The 18,476-nt window shown below is 49.3% G+C and overlaps 1 protein-coding gene across 2 annotated transcripts; it reads left to right on the top strand.

Moving 5' to 3' along the window:
• The first annotated feature begins 4,344 nt into the window (after window positions 1-4,344).
• On the top strand, window positions 4,345-16,076 carry SSC4D (scavenger receptor cysteine rich family member with 4 domains). Of its 2 annotated transcripts, none has more exons than XM_016146538.2 (11): window positions 4,345-4,690; window positions 6,693-6,895; window positions 8,397-8,432; window positions 8,668-8,973; window positions 9,921-9,998; window positions 10,778-11,092; window positions 12,133-12,210; window positions 12,754-12,828; window positions 12,949-13,260; window positions 14,235-14,312; window positions 14,971-16,076. In XM_016146538.2, the coding sequence occupies exons 2-11, from the start codon at window positions 6,727-6,729 to the stop codon at window positions 15,285-15,287; spliced, it is 1,764 nt and encodes a 587-aa protein (XP_016002024.2). In that variant the 5' UTR covers window positions 4,345-4,690; window positions 6,693-6,726; the 3' UTR covers window positions 15,288-16,076. The 2 variants fall into 2 exon arrangements, with proteins under 2 accessions (XP_016002024.2, XP_036081976.1); XM_036226083.1 differs by having other exon boundaries at window positions 14,838-15,076.
• Window positions 16,077-18,476: the final 2,400 nt, after the last annotated feature.

The following is an 18,476-nucleotide window of genomic DNA, read 5'->3' as shown; positions in this document are numbered from 1 at the left end:
AACTACCACGGTGATCAGGATACAGAACTATTATAAACAGAGGCATCTCTCATGTTATCCCTTTATAGTCATACCCATGTCCCCCTCTCCCTAATCTCTAAACCCCAGGCACCACTAAACTGTTTTCCTCTCTATAATTTTGTCATTTTGAGGATGTTGTGTAAATAAAATCATACAGCGTGTGACTTTTTGATATTAGCTTTTTTCACATAGCAAAACACCTTTGAGATCCATCCAAGTTGTTGCATGTATCAATAGTTTGTTTATTTTTATTGTTGAGAATTATTCCATCGAATGGCTGTACTATGGTTTGTTTAACCATTTACTTACTGTAAGATATTTTGATTGTTTCTAGTTTTTGACTATTACAAACAAAGCTGCTATGAACATGCTTGTACAGGTTTTTGTGAGGACATAGTTTTCATGTCTCTGGAATAAATGCCTAACAATACCATTGCTGGGTTGTATGATAAGTGTATATTTAGTTTTTTTTTAAACTGCCAAAATGCTTTTCAGAGTGACTAGACTTGTTTACATTCCCACCAGCAATATATCCAGTTTCTCCACGTCCTTGTTGGCATTTAGTATTGTCACTATTTTTATTTTAGCCATTCCGATAGGTATGTGGTGGTATCTCATCATGGTCTTAAATTGCATCTCCCTTGTGGCTAGTGATGCTGAATATTGTTTTCATGTATCCATTTGCCATCTGTATATATCTTTTAGTGAAATGTTTCCTCATGACTTTCCCATTGTCTAATTGGAGGATTTGATTTTTTAATGTTGAATTTTGAGAGTTCTTTATATATTTTAGATAGGAATATATCAATTCATACATGTGGTATAGCCACACAGTGGACTATTATTGAGCCATGAAAAGGAATGAGATGATAACACCTGCTACAACATGGACGAATCTTGAAAACTATGCTAAGTGAAAGGAGTGGAACACAAAAGACCATGTATTATAGGATTCCATTTATCTGAAATGTCCAAAATAGGAAAATCCATAGAATGGAAAATAAATTAGTGGTTGCCAAAGGCTGGGGGAAAGGAGAATGGGTATTGACTACTAATGGGTACAGGGTTTCTTTTTAGGGTTATGAAAAGGTTCTGGAATTAGATAATGGTGATGGTTATACAACTCTGTGAATATACTTAAGACCGAAGAATCGTACAACTTGAGCTTGTTCAAGCTCTTCTGTAGAGAGAGCAGAAGAAGGCCCAGGACTGAGCCTAGGGTTCCCCTGCACTTGCCAGTCATGCTTTGCGATGGGCAAGTAACTGGATATGACCAACAAGACTTGAGGGGATATTTATTAGTGTTGTTTTGGAAAAGTCTATCTGGCTTTTAAAATAGGACAGAGGTCAGGGATGTCCCCCCTTTTCTGGCTCTAAACATTGTTGTCTGCATGAGATAACTCAGAATTGAGGCCTCTATCTTGAGTCATGAAAGCTACCCAAAAGGAGTCAACTTGCTGATGATGGCAGAGTAGACTGATAGGAAGGACCCGGGTCCCTGATGATGTCATTACACTGAATTAACCAACCCTGAAATGGCCTTACATCTGGACTGCTTGTTAAGTGAAATAAAACACTGTTTTGAGCAACTTTGATTTGTGTTTTCCTTTACTTGTAGCCAAAAGCACTGTCACTGACAGAGTATCAAATGCTGCTGAGATACCAAGTAATACAAGGACAAAGCAGAAGCTGTAGTTGTCTCCTGGTATCTGCTCTCTCCTCTTTGCAGTAATAGAGTTCTTAGCTGGGTGGTGGCCATGTGAAGTTCCAGCCCTGCGATTGAGCAGAAGGGTTGTGGTCGTGCCCTTTAAGGAAAGAGCATGAGTGTGCCCCCTGTTTCTCTTTTCTTCCCCTTTTCTTTGTCTGTTATGGACTGAATTAGTCCCTCCAAAATCCACGTTGAATTCCTAAACCCAAATGTTACTTTATATGGAAATAGGGCCTTTAAGGGGTAATTAAGATTAAATGAGGTCATAAAGCTGGGGTCATGATCCCACTGGATTAATGTCCTTATAAGAAGAGACACCAAAGAGGGCTCTCCCCTCCCACCTGAAGACACAGTGAGAAGGCAGCTAACTCCAAACCAGGAAGAGGGGCCTCACCAGGAACCAAACCCTGCCAGAATCTTATGCTTGGACTTTCCAGCCTCCAGAACTATGAGAAAATAAATTTATGTTGTTTAAGCTACACGGTCTATGATTTTTTTGGTGGGGCAGCCCAATCTGACTGATACATTGGCTGAAATAAAAGCTTGATGGCAGAGGCTGAGCAACCCTGAAGAGGAAGCCCCATGTTAAGGATGGCAGAGCACCGAGAGAGAAGGCATCTGGATCCTTAACAATTATGAGTCCCTACCAGGACTTTTAAGTGAGAGAGAAAACTAAATTTGGATATTGTTTAAGCCTGTTATTTTCTGGTAGGTTATACTACAGTTCAACAAATATTCTTTCTCCTCCTCTCCTTTATGGGGGGAGGGGTATATTTACCCTGCCTCACTGATAGATCACAGGCCTGGCCACAGAATTTGGTTTAGACACTAAAACATGAGGAGATGGAATGTGTATTATGCCCAAACAGAGGCTTTAAATGTGCTTATGTGGTTTGGCTTGGTCTTTGGGTTTCTGCCTTCCTCTATGGGAAGAGCGAGCATGCCCCAGGTAACTGCTGTTCTTTTCTTGTGTCCTGGAATGAGAGACACATAGAAGAAACCTGAACCCAACCCACAGCCTGAAATAGAGCCATCACAGCTACCATGCAGAAACATGGGAGGAAAGTAATTTTTGCTGAAAGGCATTGCAACTTGGGGGTTGTTTGTTATGCACGTTATCACAATAAAAACTGATGAATACAGGTTCTCTCTGTGCTGTATCAGAGCTCATAGTCTAACTATAACAAGGTTTGAAAATTGTCCCTCATGACATAGAGGTCACTGGTAACCTTTGGAAGAGTTGCCTCAGTGGAGTGGTGAAGACCAAAGGTCAACTGGAGCAACCTGAGCAGTGAGTGAGAGGTAAGGAAATGGAAATGCACATGCAGACAGCTCTTTAGAAAAGTCTGGCTGTCATAGGAAGGAGAGAGGTGGACACTAGTGGAAGGAGAAGGGAGTGGAGTCCGGTGGCAGTCATGCAGATGGCTGCTCAGATTTGCCCTGGAGAAAGAACTTGCTGATGAGCTATGAGGAATGCAGTCAGCTGACAGCCTCCAGTCTAGCACCTCCCAGATCTACTGCATTATCTGAGCCAAGACCACGCTCTTCCTGGCATCTCCCAGCCAGGGACAGAGCATGGCTGGAATACCAGGGCCTGGCCATTTCTATGATGAGGACCCAACAGACACAGGTTAAAAGGGTTTTCTGTTGTTTTAATGACAGAGAGCAGAGTATGCTTAGAAGCCCGACGGAAGAATCCTGTTGGGAAAACGCAGCTGACTATGGAAGAGAGAAGCCGTGCAGATGGAGAGAGGGAGGTCCCTGAGAAGACAGAAGGATATGGGGTCTGGACTTCTGGGAGTGCTTCCTCAGGCCAGGGGAGGAAGGAAGAGGCAGGAGGAAAGGAGGGATTGGAATAGGGTAACAGCAGACTCTCAGAGAGTTTTCTTTGAAAAATGGGAAGCAAGATCAGGCCAGGAAACTAAGTCCTGCAAGGCACATGGGCTGCATCTCCATGTTCTGCTTTCGGCCTCCATCTTTCCACCTTCACCATAAACAGCTTCAGCTAGACCCTGGTACCCAAACATATTTTAGCCTCAGGGGTTTTTTAGAAATACATTTTTAGGAGACCCCATCCCTGAACTACTGGATCAGAGTCTCTGGGGCAGAAGTGGTTGGGGCTAGACTCTGAATATATTTTAAATGTGCCCCTGGGGTGATGAGATGCACAGCCAGCCTTTGGAAGAACCCTGCCAGACCTCCAAGAGCCCCTTTAGCTCTGTAGTTCTAGCTGGAAGGTGCAGAATTCCATCACAGCATTTTATTGAAGCTTCAATCTACAGAATAAGCCAAATGTCACTTCCTGTCACCTGTAACTAAAAAATCCCCAAAGGTGTCAGAACTCAAAAGGAGCCAAGTAAGGCAAAATCAGCAGCAAAATCAGAGGCCCTGCCTACATGAGACATTCCGGCTCCTGTGACCATGTTTCTAAACTCCCAGGTGAGACGTGGGTCAGGGCATGGTCAAGGGGACTCCCCAAGCAACAGGACTAAAGGTTGGGTCAGAGCCATCACCCGAGATCAGGGATGCTTGGCTGCCCTGCAAAGGGGTGGAGACCTATCCCGGCCTTTCTGAAACATGAGCCCTGGGGTGAGAAGGCAGGGGGAGGAGGGGCTGCCTGGCTCTGAGAGTCCAAGCCGGCCCCCCAATCCCTAGCTCCTCCTCTGCCTGGGTGCCCCTTCTTTGGGGCTGCTCCAGACTGAGCAGGCCAACTCCACTCTCCCTTTGCCTCCCTCTGCCCCTAAGGTTGAGTGGGGACAGGCTGGCGCCACCAGCCAGCTCCATGGACAGGGACTTTGCCTCTGCTCACCTTCCAGCTTTGGAAAGAAAAGAAGAAAGGTCTGTGTTGATTTGCATTTGGGGGATCCTACCCCCTCCTAAATTTCTGGGGGCAGAAAAAGTGATTTGACCTTGGATTGACTGTAGAAGAAGGGACAGAAAGAGCCCAGAACATTCCCGCAGGTATGAATCCTTCACTTTTGCTGGTGTGGTGTAGTGTGGTATGGTGTGGTGTGGGGTGTGTGTGTGTGTGTGTGTGTGTGTGTGTGTGTGTGTGAGAGAGAGAGACAAGTTTTCCACTGGTCAGATGTGGAATTGTCCTTGATGATCTCTCAAGACCCTTCTGACTGTTTCATTCCATGATTCTGTGGCTCTAAACTTCATCCAGTCATTCAACAAACATTTCCTGAGTACCCACCCTGGGCCATTGAATAAGATCTGTCAAGGGTTCATAGTCTAGATGGGGAGACAGTAATAATAATAATAATAATAATAATAATAATAATAATAACTACCACAGTTACAATGGGTCAGGCACTGGGCTAAACCTTTTATAAACTTTAGCAACAACTGTAAGAGGTAAATGTGTTACTAACCCCGTTTTACAGATGAGGACAGTGAGGTGAGATCACACAGCTAGTAGGTGGTGGAGCTGTTATGCTACCCGCTCTGTACTTAAAGAGAGAGTTCAGGACAAAAGGTACACTAATAAACGGTGGGGAGGAAGCAGGAGTACCTTAGAGAGCCAAATTTACAGAAGGCAGGGAATGGTTAAGCCTTACTTTGATCAAGGTTCCCAGGGAGAGAGGCAGGAGCAGGCTTAGGGCTAATTTTGGAACTGGAGGTAGGCAGGCTCCATGAGACCCACGGGGAGCTCTTGGGTCTGCTGGGACTTGAAGTTAGTGGGGAACGGGACCATCACTACTGGACTGAGGTGGCAGGGTATACTGTGGGGTGACTTGAGGATTCCTGGCCAGGTTCCCTGAAAGCCGTGTGTCCCCATACTCACATAGTGGGAGCTGACCTGACCTGGGGGACGAGGCCAGTGTCCCAGCAATCTGACAGGTGGGCGGTCTAAGGCCCAAGAGGCAAGGGGCAGGCCTAGATCATTATGAATCCCTTCAGCAAAGATTGGACTGTGGCTCCCCCTCCTCAGGGCTCTCAACTCCCATCTCCCAGCTGTCCTCAGGCCAGGCAGAGGGAAGACAAAAGCTGATTATTCCACTGGGGGCTGTCCTGGGCCCCATGAATGGGGTATTGAAAACCTTGTGCCCACATCCAGATAGGTTTTCATCCTCCCCCCAACCAAATTGTTTGTATGCCAGGGAGAGGTGGGGAGTGCTATGAGGGGCACCCATGTCTCTATATTCTCAATATATCCCAAACAAAACCATCCCCTAAAACAGTGACACCGCCCCGCTTTAGTCTATGAAGAAAGAGGACATAGGGACACTTCTGGGATGCCAGTTACCTGGTGTGAATGTCCACTGAGCTCTACACTTAAAATTCATGCAATTTTTTGTTTGTTTGTTTGTATACCTCAACTCAAAATTTAACAAAAAAATCCTCAAGGGCTTCCTACCCCCAAAAAGCAGAGCATTCCAAATGGCATTTACTCTCCCAGACCTTCAACCATTTTTACATATTTGTAAGTCTTGGGAACTGTATTTCCTTGATGTTTTTCCTTTCAATTGATTTAGTTCTTCTGATTTAAATTAATTTTAAAGGGAAACTTAATATTGTTCCAATAAATGGAAAACCAGAATCCGTTGCCATAAATAGAAGACATTGTAAAAAACATAGTGAGAATAAAGCAATAAATGTCCACCTATCTCCCCCTAAATTTATGTGGCTTGCCACCAGTGGTGCCAACACCACCCTTTGGGATGCACTACCCTGCAGGATAGACTCTGAACCGTCAGCACAGCCTTGTGGGCCTGTCTGGGCTCGGGCTTAGGCAACCCTCCAGGCTCATCCCCCACCACTCCCCTTCACACTGTCTGCTCCAGCCAGACCTAACTCCTCATTAGCTTCCGTCTGTGTTCAGGTCCTTCTCATCTCCCAGCTGTTGCTCCTTCTGCTGCCTATACTCGGAATGCCAAACCCAAGTGGAAATGTCACTTCCCCCTGAAGCTCTCATTGGTCCTTCCAACTGGAAGAAGTGACTTGGGATCTTTAATTCTAGATGTTCCAGCTGTGACTCTTCCACCAGCCCCTTGATGGAACCACCGGAAAGGCCATTGACTGGCTGGATGCACAAGGAAGCAGAGATGCAAATAGGTCCCCAGCCAGATGAGGAGAGCAGGGAGTGGAGGCCTGGAGACAGGAACACCACCACCCCTGCACCCCTATCCCCAGCCCTGTCCTTCCTCCTCCTCTTGCCACTGGGTGAGTGCTGTCCCCCCACCGCAAACCATTCCCTTTTCTGGCTCTCAGTTTTCCCAGCTGTAAAATTATGGTGGGAATAATTTGTAAATGAGGTGGTTTCCAACATTCTTTTCAGCTCTGATATTTGTCCAAGGTCGATGAAAGCTAAGGGTCTGAGTTGGGGGATTGGAGGGCTCAGTGCTGGAGGTGAGGGTTCAATGAATGCACACCGAGTATGGGCAGTTTTAGGGAACATTGGAAATAGGGAAGGAGGGAAAGAGTGGGCTTACTAATGGCTGTTGGAAAGGAGCTGGTAGAATAGATGGAATCAAATGCTAGGGACTATCCTCAATTAAAAAAGAAGAAACTGAGTCTCAGTTTTTTCATCTGTAAAATGGGTACACTAGTATATGCCCCAGAGCATTGATGGGGTGATGTATGTGAAAGTGTCTGAGTATAGCAATACCCTGTGCACAAGTGAGGGAGTATTATGGAGTTTTCAATTTCCTATACTACGCCAGTTTCCCTGTTTCCTCTTTATCTCCCAGGCCACACATTCCTAATTGTATAGTAAAGAAGAATGTGTGGCTATTTAGGTTGGAATACCAGTTCTACCCTTTGTTGTGTGGCCTTGAGCAAGTTGCCTAATCTTACTAAACTAGAAATTTGCTGGTGTACAAAACCCTCCCTTCCTTTAAGTTGTCCTAATGTTTAAGTGAGCCTGGCCACCTAAAGCAGTGAGCACAGTGCCTAGTATATATGTACATAAGAACTGAAGCAGAAAGACTCATCTAGTAAAGCTCTGGAGAGAAATCACAATGAATCTCAAAGCCAATTTACATGCAATTTACAGGCAAAGCTACTGAGCATCTGCTGAGTAAAAGGCTCGAAGTACGGGGCCCTGGAGGCCACTGAGATGAAGTAGGAACGGCCATACCATCAGGCAGAGGCCCGGAAAGGGGCATGTATATATATATATGGTGCCCAGAGATTCAGAGGAAATAAAGAACACTCCTAGCTGAGGGCTTCTGGAAAGCTGACTGGAAGAGGAAGCGTCAAGCTGGGTCTTGAAGAATCTGCAGGGCTGTAATGAGCAGAATTAGCTAGAACTGTTCAAGCAGAATAGATTGCAGGGTTGAAGTCCCGGAGTTAAAACTGATGGGAGATTAAGAAGTAAGGTGAGGATGGTCAGATGATACTAGAAGGCTTTATAGTGACAGCTAAGGGGTTGGGACTCCTGAAAGAAATGGGAGTCTTTGAGAAATTTAGCAGTGGAGTAGAACACACAGATCTGTGTCTCAGGGAGATCTCTCTGGGGTGGTCTTTGGACCAGCTGAAAAGGGTGAAGCAAGGAGGCCAACTGTGACAGTCAGGGAAAGAGAAAATGAGGCTTCAGGAAAGCAGGGTAGTGAAGAGGAGAGGATGGTGGTAAGAACCCTGGTGGGAGGGGAGGCTGTGCTCCTGGGGCCAGGCAGCCAAGGGAGGGGGCAGAAGGGCCAATACTCTCCTCGCTCTGTTTCAGCTGGTGCCCTACAGCCCACCCCACTGCCCTTTCCAGGTAGGTGCCCCAGCTCCTCCCTCCCCGACCCCTGCCCTGACTCAAATGCTCAGACAAAAGACCTCCATTACTCTAGATGCCCCCAAAGGGATTGCACCAGTCTCCCCATTTTATAGAAAGGGAGAAGTATTACCTAGAGGGACTGTTTCCAAGGCTCTACAGCTTCTTGGTAAGGTGGGCATCCTGTAAGTTGGTCCCAGCAATCCCCCTGGTACCAGCTCAACCCTCTCTGCAGAGCTGAGGCTGGTGGGGGGTCCAAGCCGCTGCCGGGGGCGCTTGGAGGTCCTGCATGGCGGCTCCTGGGGCAGTGTCTGTGACGATGACTGGGACGTGGTGGACGCCAATGTGGTGTGTCGTCAGCTGGGCTGTGGCCTGGCACTGCCTGTGCCACGACCCCTCGCCTTTGGTCAGGGCCGAGGCCCCATCCTCCTGGACAACGTGGAGTGCCGTGGACAAGAAGCTGCTCTGAGCGAGTGTGGCAGCCGTGGCTGGGGAGTCCACAACTGCTTTCACTATGAGGATGTGGCCGTCCTGTGTGATGGTGAGCAGAGGCCTGTGACCTAGGAGGGCAGACAGATTGCGGTAGGCAGCGGGGTTCAAGGCTAGATAAATGAAGGGACCTCCCACTGGTAACACTATTCCATGTAGAACGAGGGGTCTTCAACATCTGGGCAGCAGACCAGTACAGGTCTGTGGCCTGTTAGGAATCGAGCTGTACAGTAGGAGGGGAGAAGAGGGCCAGCCAGTGAAGCTTTATCTGTATTTGCAGCCGCTCCCCGATGCTAGCATCACCGCCTCAGCTCCACTTCAGATTGTCAGGCATTAGGTTCTCATAGGAGCACCGGTCCCTGGCGCCAAAAAGGTTGGGGACCACTGATAGAGAAGACCAAGCCAGTGGCTACATGGCATGGTGCAGGAAAAGGGCCGCAGGCTGCCTGTCAGGAGCCCTGGACCCCAGTGGTGCTTCTGAGTGACCTTGGTTGAAAACCAGCATTACTCCTTCCATGCAGTATCTTGATTATCTCAGCAGGGCCCCCTTCCCATTTTTAAAACCTGATGATTGGGGTCAACACTGGCCCAAGTTGCATTTGTCATACAACTGAGAGGCTTTGACCTTAGAGCAGTGGTTTTAGTTTTCAAGAAAATCCCTTAGAAGGTTCATTTAAACACAGATTGTGGCCCCTATCCCAGAGTTTCTGATTCTGCAGGTCTGAGGGCCTGAGAATTTACCTAACAAGTTCTCAAGTGATGTGATGCTGCTTTACAAACCAAAAGAACTCCTCTAGAGCCTCTGCTTTCTGGACTCAGAGGGCCCTTTCTCTTCTCATACCCCAGGGTTTCTGGCTTTGACCCTTTGTGTGGCCAGAGGCCTTCAGTGACAGGTGGCTTGGAGTCCATGCCCTGCCACTCACACACCTGTGGGTATGAGGATGGAGAGCTCTGAAAGATTCATGTATCTTCCTCCCTTCTACCCTGATTCTTTCCCAGAGTTCTTGCCCACGCAGCCCCCAACCAGGAAAGTGTTAACCAGTAAGGTGCTCCCTACAACTCCTCAGGATGGGAAAGGTAAGTAAGGACAATGTGTGGGACCACCTGAGTCTTAGGAGAGGGACCCAGAGAAGAGCATCCCATACCTACACCAGGTGGTGGGAAGAGAAGGGTTACCATGGGTGAGTTTAGTATTCTCCTTCCCCACCCTGCCCCTTATCCTCCCTCCATTGTCTGGATAGGGTAAGAGGATTAATTATTGTGCAATGATTTAAAATAGTCAGCACAAGGTCGGAGAAAGTGAGAGAGGTGAGGGCTGAAGCTTAATCTAATGGGAGAGTCAGATATGCACAGAAATGCTGATAATGATGTAGAACAAGAAAATGAAAAATACCCTAAAAGAGGGACGGATAAAAAGGCAACAAGTTCAGAGGAGGAAAAGGGTCCAATACATCAGAGATCAGGGAGGGCTTCCTGCAGGAAGGGTTGTCGGTGCTACACCTGGAAAGGTGAGGCAGCTTTCACTACAGTCTTAAATGAGAAAGCAGCACAATCTAGATGCTTAGGAGAGCATGGACAAGGGCAAGGGTGTTGCTTTTAGGCAGGAAGTGACACAGTTAAAGCTGATCTGTCCTGTGATCCCACAAACCACCCCTAGACTGTATTGTGTGAAGAGGCAGTGCCTTGGGGATGAGTGAGAAGCTTCTCCTGGGTTTTAGGTACTGGGGCCCCATGCACCATGAGTATACAGCTGGCCTGCCTGGGGAATTGTGGAAGTGCTTTCGCTTTAGGAGGGGTGGGAGGCAGAGGCCAGTGAGATTTATTCCTTGCAATCCCTCACACCCCGCCCTCACCAGGTGAGGGCAGCGTGCGCCTGGTGGGGGGCATGAACCCGTGTCAGGGCCGAGTGGAGATCCTACACGGTGGAGTGTGGGGCACTGTGTGCGACGATGACTGGGGGCTGCCAGATGCCACCGTGGTTTGCCGCCAGCTGGGCTGCGGGGAGGCCCTGGCCGCCACCACTAACGCTTTCTTCGGCTATGGCACGGGGCACATCCTGCTGGACAACGTGCACTGTGAAGGCGGCGAGCCCCGCCTGACAGCCTGCCTGAGTCTGGGCTGGGGCGTGCATAACTGCGGCCACCATGAGGACGCCGGAGTGCTCTGCGCAGGTACGGTCTTCTAGGACAGCGAGGTGACATGCGGGGCGGGGTGGGGCCGTGGGGTGGGGCCGTATCCTTTTGCAGGAGGCGGCTGAGTGAGGCATGGGAGGGGAAGGATTGCTGTTTCTCAGAGCAATCCAGGAAGGCCCCGAAATTACTTTTAATACCTCAGTACTGCTCTACGTGTGCCTCGGAAAACTCCAGTACTCTTTGTGGTGAGCTCCACATCTGTGTAATACAGCAGTTTTGTTCAACCAATACTCCAGAATTATCTAGCAATACCTCTGGAATGTTCTAGCAACTTCTAAGTACTTTTCATGAAATAGTTCAAAATAATAGTACTCTAGAATTGCCCCCAGAAACACTCCATTGTAGCCCAAGTATGTCCCCGGATTACAGCCGTCTGTAATCCTGATGCTCTTATAATAATATTTTCCCCTATCTGGCCCTCTTCCATTTTGAGAGGTTTTCTGAGCAAATAAGAATAGTTGGCCCAATAATGGCACTTCACTGATGGACTCCACTCTACAAGATAGAAAATGTTTGCCCATGCCTCACGGGGCCATCATTCCCAGTTGATAGATGGAAAAGCTGAGGCCCAGTGAGGTAGAGCTGTACCCATGGTCACACAGTGAGCCCTGGCAAAGTCATGACTACCTTGCTGCATGTTCTCTGGCATGCCCCTAGCCTTTTCTAATTCTACTTTATCTGTAGGATGGGGGATGGGGATAATGAGTCTTGTTCTGCAAATCCCTTAGGATTTTACATGGCTCTCTCCTGTGTGCAAGTCCTTTTCTCTCTCCCCATTTTGGGCATTGGGTTTCTGAGAACATTGGAGAGAAATGAAAGCATGTCTATGAAAGTTCTGCATAAACTGTGATGTGTACACTCACGTAGCACCAGTAAATTAGAACCACTACTAAAGCCTCAGCTCTGGAAGTAAAATCTATTGTCTTCTTCAGAGACAACATCTTCCTGACAGCCAAAGGCTGACCAGGAACCAGAACCTCAGCCTCTGACCCTACTCTCTTCTCTTCTGCTCTATCTAGTTCTGGCCCACACTACTCTCACGGCACTGCCACCCTCAGCCACAAGAGAGGACTGGGTCTGGCACACAGAGCCAGAGGGTAAGGAGCACAGCCACCAGGCTAGAATGGTAGGGACAAGGGCCTGGGAATTGCGGAGACTGGATCTACGGGAACGGGGCCTTGACTAGTAGGCCAGGGCTCTTGGACAGATGGTAGAGGTGGATGAGAGAATGGTTGAGCAGATAGAGCAAAGATGAAACCCAGACCTCTGAAAAGCAGCAGGGTGAGAGAGCATAATGGTAAGAGATCTCTTCAAAGCTCTTAAGTAAAATGCGGGTTGGTGAAGTTGAGAATTGAGTGGACTTGTGAGAGGGTTGAGATAGAGGTTGAAAGATAGGAGCTTTGGAATTAGGGCTGAATCTATGTTGGGATTGAAATTAGGATAATGCCTGGAAATAGGATTAGGTTCATTCCAATCAAGTTTCCTGAGGACCATACCATATCAATCAACATGGTTACTCTGGATTAAGGCTGAGTGTGGGATGCAGGTGTGATAGGTAAGGGGTCTCAGTAGGTGTCCTTGCTGTAGGCCAGAAGCCTTCCTTGTCCCCTTCGAATGCTCTAGGTGCCCTGTCTCTGCAGCTACAAGAGTTGGTGCCCTGCCTGCCAGGGAGACGACACTGTTCTCCACAGCCTCTTGGGCCGCGGGGAAGAAAAGTAAGTGGTATAGCAGAGATCCCGTGGGGGGATTGGGCGGGTGGAAGGGCATAAAGTCGGGGCTCTGGAGCTGGTGGCTCCAGCCCAGCCCCTTTGGCCGTGGGCCTGTGCGCCCTGCAGGCGGGCGGCTGCGGCTGGTGGGCGGCCCAGGACCGTGTCGCGGCCGCGTGGAGGTGATGTACGCCGGGGGTTGGGGCACCGTGTGCGACGATGACTGGGATTTTGCTGATGCACGCGTGGCCTGCCGCGAGGCGGGCTGCGGGCCTGCGCTGGGCGCTACGGGCCTTGGCCACTTCGGCTACGGCCGCGGCCCCGTGTTGCTGGACAACGTGGGCTGCGCCGGCACCGAGACGCGCCTGAGTGACTGCTTCCACCTCGGCTGGGGCCAACACAACTGCGGTCACCACGAAGATGCAGGTGCGCTCTGCTCAGGTGAGGCCGCGTCGGGGCGGCGAATAGAATCGCACTGTTGCGCAGGCCAAGAAGTACACCAACCAGGAAATAGGCGGGACCCCACGCAGGCTCTTACCGCGGTGCGGGCGGGGTAAGGCAGGATCTGAGGAATGGGCGGGGCTGAGCGTATTCACGCACTGCAGCGCGGTCGTGCGCAGGTGCAAACGGCGACGTGGGCGGGGCAAGCCAGGATCTGAGAAATGAGCTGGGCCGCACAAAGGCAAGCACTGCGGGAGGGATCTGATGAGGAATGGGCGGGGCCGCACACCAGGGCTGGCTGCGGCACTGCAACGTGAGCCGGGCCGGAGAGGACGCACACTCCGCAGAGAGGCGGAGCCCGCCTATCGACGCACTGTGCTGCTGGGCGGCAAGAGCAGTGCCGGAAGTGATCTTTCTCTGCAGTGAGAGAGTGGGGCAGAGCCTGGGGAGGGCGCTGGGTCTGTAGCGGTGAGGGGCGGGGCCTGAGGTGAGAGACCGGGAGCCAGAGTTAAATTTCGAAAGTCTGTAAAGGTGGGGTCAGGCGCTTTTCCTTCGCTGAGTCAAGGATCTGCAAAAGTCTAGTAAGCAGAGAGAGTTGATTAGTTTTCAGGGAGCAAGCGTGTGATCTTTGGAAGGAATCAATGGAAAGGGCTGGTGTCAGAGTCCAACACATTTAAATGCTTCCATTCATTGATTGGAGTGAGGACATCTTCACTCTTGTTTGGTTCCTCTGACCTAGTAGCCTTGGCCCCAAACGGATAGACTACAAAGGATTCTGCTTTGGGCTCCAGGGCGAAAGCAAGCACAACCACCGTTTCTGATCTGTGGGGAGGGGAGGAGTTCTTCAGGGTCCTGTGAAGTCCTTTCTGTCCTTAGATCAGGCTTTCCTTGTGAGGGTAGGAGGGTACCTGGCCTCAAGGAACATGTTCCCCAATGTGACAGCCATCTCTTTTTCTTTGTCCTTGCTGAGCCAGGCCCAGAAGAGCTAGGATTGCAAGTCCAGCAGGATGGTTCAGAGACCACTCGGGTGCCCACTCCTCGGCCTAGGGATGGTAGGTGACCATGGCCCCCAAGAGGGAGAAGGATCAGATTGGGGGTGGGGGGGGCAAGGGGCGAGGGGAGAGGGGGAGAGTTCACAGCCTAGGATTACATTCTCAGCAGATTTGTACCAGGTCTTAGAACCTTTGTCCTTTGTGCTAGTCTCAAGTCTCAGTAAGAGAGGTATGGTGTCCAGAAAGAGAGACTTGGGTTTTAAGCTAGAGGAATCTAGAGATTTCTAGAAATGGAATCAAAATTAGGGGATGGGGCTCCTGTCCTGAGGAAAGAAATGAAAGAATTCACTGTTTAGCCTGGGGATTCTAGGGGGTGAAGATAGGCAATATTACTTCAGAGGGTATAATCATAGTTTCCCGAGAGCAGCTATGAGGCTGAGGTACTGGGATTATAAACAGAGGACAAAGGAGAGAGCAGAAATGGAGCACGCAACATGCCCAGAGCACCCCACAAAGGCTTATACATTTTCTACTTGGAGACTGAGATCCATCCTATTTTAATCTCATTTGTCTGCCCTTGTCCAGTGGTTCCCAGGGCAGTGCTGTGTCTCAGAGACCACCAACCTTTGCCTCCAGTCTCTTCCCCTTCCGTGGTCTCACTTGGGAGTGGCCTGACATGAGTCAGTGCCTTCCAGCCCTGGGCCTTGTTCCCCCACAGGACACCTACGTCTGGCCAGTGGAGCCCACCGATGCGAGGGGCGTGTAGAACTCTTCCTAGGGCAGCGGTGGGGCACTGTTTGCGATGATGCTTGGGACCTGCGGGCAGCCAGTGTCCTATGCCACCAACTGGGCTGTGGCCAGGCTCTGGCAGCCCCTGGAGAGGCCCACTTTGGCCCAGGCCGAGGCCCTATTCTCCTGGACAATGTCAAGTGCCGTGGAGACGAGAGCACCCTTCTACTCTGCTCTCACATCCGCTGGGATGCCCACAACTGTGACCACAGTGAGGATGCCAGTGTGCTGTGCCAGCCATTGTGACCCAGCCTGCTGCTCTGCAGACCACCTCTTCTGGGAGCCTGTTGTGGTCTGCCCCTCTTCCTCCAGGAAGCCTTCCTTCTTTGACAACTGCAGTTCACTCGGTCCTTCCATTCCCTTGCCTGGGAAAGAACCTGCCCAGATGTTGTGGTCCTGTATGGGAGAGCCTGGCTCCAGTCCATCAACTTACTGTGTGACCTCCCTTACCTGTCATCAGCTTTGTGGGCCCAATTCAATGAAAGCTCCCACTTTCTGCTCAGCCAAAATAGAAAATTGGGGGAAGGGAATGACTCCTAACTCCCCTCTTGGATGAGCCTCCTGTTACAGTATCCCTGATCCTGGCTTCCTGGAACCCAGTCCAGAAGGTTCAGGGAATCTCTGAAAATGGGGTGTCTCCCCCCACCCATTTTGGGATCTCCAAAAAGAGGAAAACCAGGAGAGGCCTATAGCAATTTGCTTAGACTACCTGGGACTGTAGAAAAACCTGGGTCATTGCCCTGGCCTGCTCAGTGAGGGCCCAGACTCAAATGGTGCTTGGCTACACAAGGGGACTGGAGGGGCCATAGCAGGGACAGTAGCCCCTCCCTGCAGCTGGAATCAGCATCTCTGATTTATGCTGCCCCCATCACAGAGCCTCTCTTTGCAATAGCAAAGAACCCTGGGGGTCTGTAGCCACTCATTCATAGGTGCCAAGTTAATAAAGCATTGTCCCTCCTGTCTTTTAACTGAGGTCAGTGTTTGAGCACAAGTGCATTGTTTGTGGCATCAGGAAAGACTCTGATTAGGACTCTCTGGAGGCTTGGGGATGGAGGGCGGTTCAAGAGCATCATCAGAGATCCCTCTGTAAGCCCATTACATCCTGGAAATGCTGACTCACAGTGTCAGACCTGGAAGGCCCCTAGAGGGTCTCCTTGCCCATCCCTGCTTTCCTTTTACATATAGAGAAATCTAGGTCCTTCAAAGGAAGGGGGCCTGCTCAAGGTCACAAAGCAGGGTGGTGGAGTCGCTAGAAGAGAAAAACTCAAGAGGAGACAGAGAGACAGATGAGGGAGAGCAAAGCAGCATTGGGACTTCCCCAGGCACCTCGCCTTGCAGCTCCAGGGGCAGAGAGAAGTGGGGGATCCTACCATGGTCTCTCTCAGCCCCCAGGGTGGGTTTCTTGCCAGTAGCAACTGTGGTGTCAAGCCTCTGCCCTCCAGGTCCAGCCTGCATACTCTGTACTAGTTTCTTATAGCCCCTGTACCAAACGACCAGAAACCTAGTGGCTAAAAACAACATATTCATTATCTTACAGTTGAGGTCGCTAATCTGAAATGGGCCTCCTTGGGCTAAGTTCCAGGTGTTTGCAGGCTGGTGTTCTTTCTGAAGGCTCTAGGGGAGAATCTGTTTTCTTAACCTTTTTCCAGTTTCTAGAGCCTCCCTGCACTCCATACCTGCTCAAGACCTCCTTCCATCTAGCAATTACATCACTCTGACTGCTCCTGCCACTATCTCAATCTCCTCTTCTGACTCTTCTGCCTCCCTCTTCTATCCTCTAAAGCTTCTTGTGATTATGTTAGGCCCACCTAGATTATCCAGGATAATCTCTCCTTCTCAAGGTCCTTAATTTAATTACATCTGCATAATCCCTTTAGCCATGTAAAGTAACATATTCAGGGATAAGATGTGGACATCTTTGGGGGCCCTTATGCTGCCTCCCATAGACTTTAAACCTGGGACATGGCTCCCAGCCAAGGAGGGAGGCAGACACTTTAGCCCTAAACTCCATGGGCTCTTGGCAGTAATGACTTTGTCTCCATTTGTTAGGGAGCTGTCTGACACCTACTGTGTCACTGGAGAGATGATGGCTGGAGGAATATAAGGAATGAATATGCTTAAGAACTCAGGGGTTCAGACAGGGATGCTCTAGCCACCGTGCAGTCCCTGTATCTGAATGCAGCTTAGCCCATGGTCATAGCCACTCCAGCTAAATCCACATTTTAGTGTGCCTAAAGTCCCCTTTCTCATCTAAGCAAAGTACTTTCATTAACGCTCTCTCTTTGTACCCTCACGGCAGCCCTGTGAGGGGAATATTTTTGTCCCTTTTTACAGACAGGGTAAACTGAGGCTCAGAAAGGGAAAATGACTTATCTAAGTTTGCACAGTGGACCCAGGACTAGAACACAAGATTCTTAATGCCCATTAATACTGGTTACCAACATGTCCAGTTCTTCCCCTTCCTGGCACATGGTAGCTTTGCACTTTGTGCTCTCCTGAAGTGAGGCATAGCCCTATGACATGCTTTGGCCAAGGAACTGAGAGTGAAAGTATCCACCCAGGCAGAAGCCTTCAAGGACCTGAGTACAATTTGCCAAGTTGCCTTCCTTCAAGGTGACCGATGACGTTCCAAGTGGTGAGTGGTGGAGACTCCATCAACATGTGTCCCTGAGTGAGGGCTACATAGAGCAAAGCCTTCATTGACTCAAGATGGATGTAGAGAATAAGTGAAAAATAATCTTCGTTGCCGTAAACTTCTGAGATTGGGAACTGTTTGTCGGAGCAGTCTAATTTAGCCCATCCTGACTGAGACTCTCCTCAGGTTACTTAAAACCTGTTCTCCAGCCTTATTGAGGCTTGTTCTGTTCACTGTATTATTCAGCACATTTGGTGTTCTATGTGCGAGAGCCCAGTGGCATTGGGAGCACACAGATAGGTAAGACAGGGCTTTTGTCCTTGAGAGACTCAGAATAATCTAGTACTGATTTGAGTGCCCTGTATTCTCCTGAAACTCAACCTGTCCCACTCAGAATTTTGTCACCTATGCCTACACCTGAATTTCCCTGTTTAGTAAGTAGCACTACCAACCACTGGCTTAAGCAAGAAACCTAGGTCTTATCCCCAATAATCCCTATCCTCCCCCCAAAAAAACAAACAAACAAACAAACAAACCCTAATTAATCATTAAATCTTATTGGTTCCATTTCCCAAATGCTGCTGGAATTTGTCCACTTCTCTCCATTCCCATATTTCTTAATACAGTTTCTTCACTGTCTTCCTGTCTCTCAACCCATTCTCTATACCACAAAAACAGAGAGCTGTCTGTTCATGAATGTTCATGAATCTGATGGTGTCACTCCCCTGCTAAACTCCTTCCATGGCTCCCCAGTGCTCTTTCTCAACTCCTTAGTTCAGTTTACAAGGTCCTGCACAATC

The sequence above is a fragment of the Rousettus aegyptiacus genome, unplaced genomic scaffold (assembly GCF_014176215.1).
Source record: "Rousettus aegyptiacus isolate mRouAeg1 unplaced genomic scaffold, mRouAeg1.p scaffold_m13_p_8, whole genome shotgun sequence".
Classification (NCBI taxonomy): Eukaryota; Metazoa; Chordata; class Mammalia; order Chiroptera; family Pteropodidae; genus Rousettus; species Rousettus aegyptiacus.
This window is presented reverse-complemented; position numbering and strand designations above follow the sequence as displayed.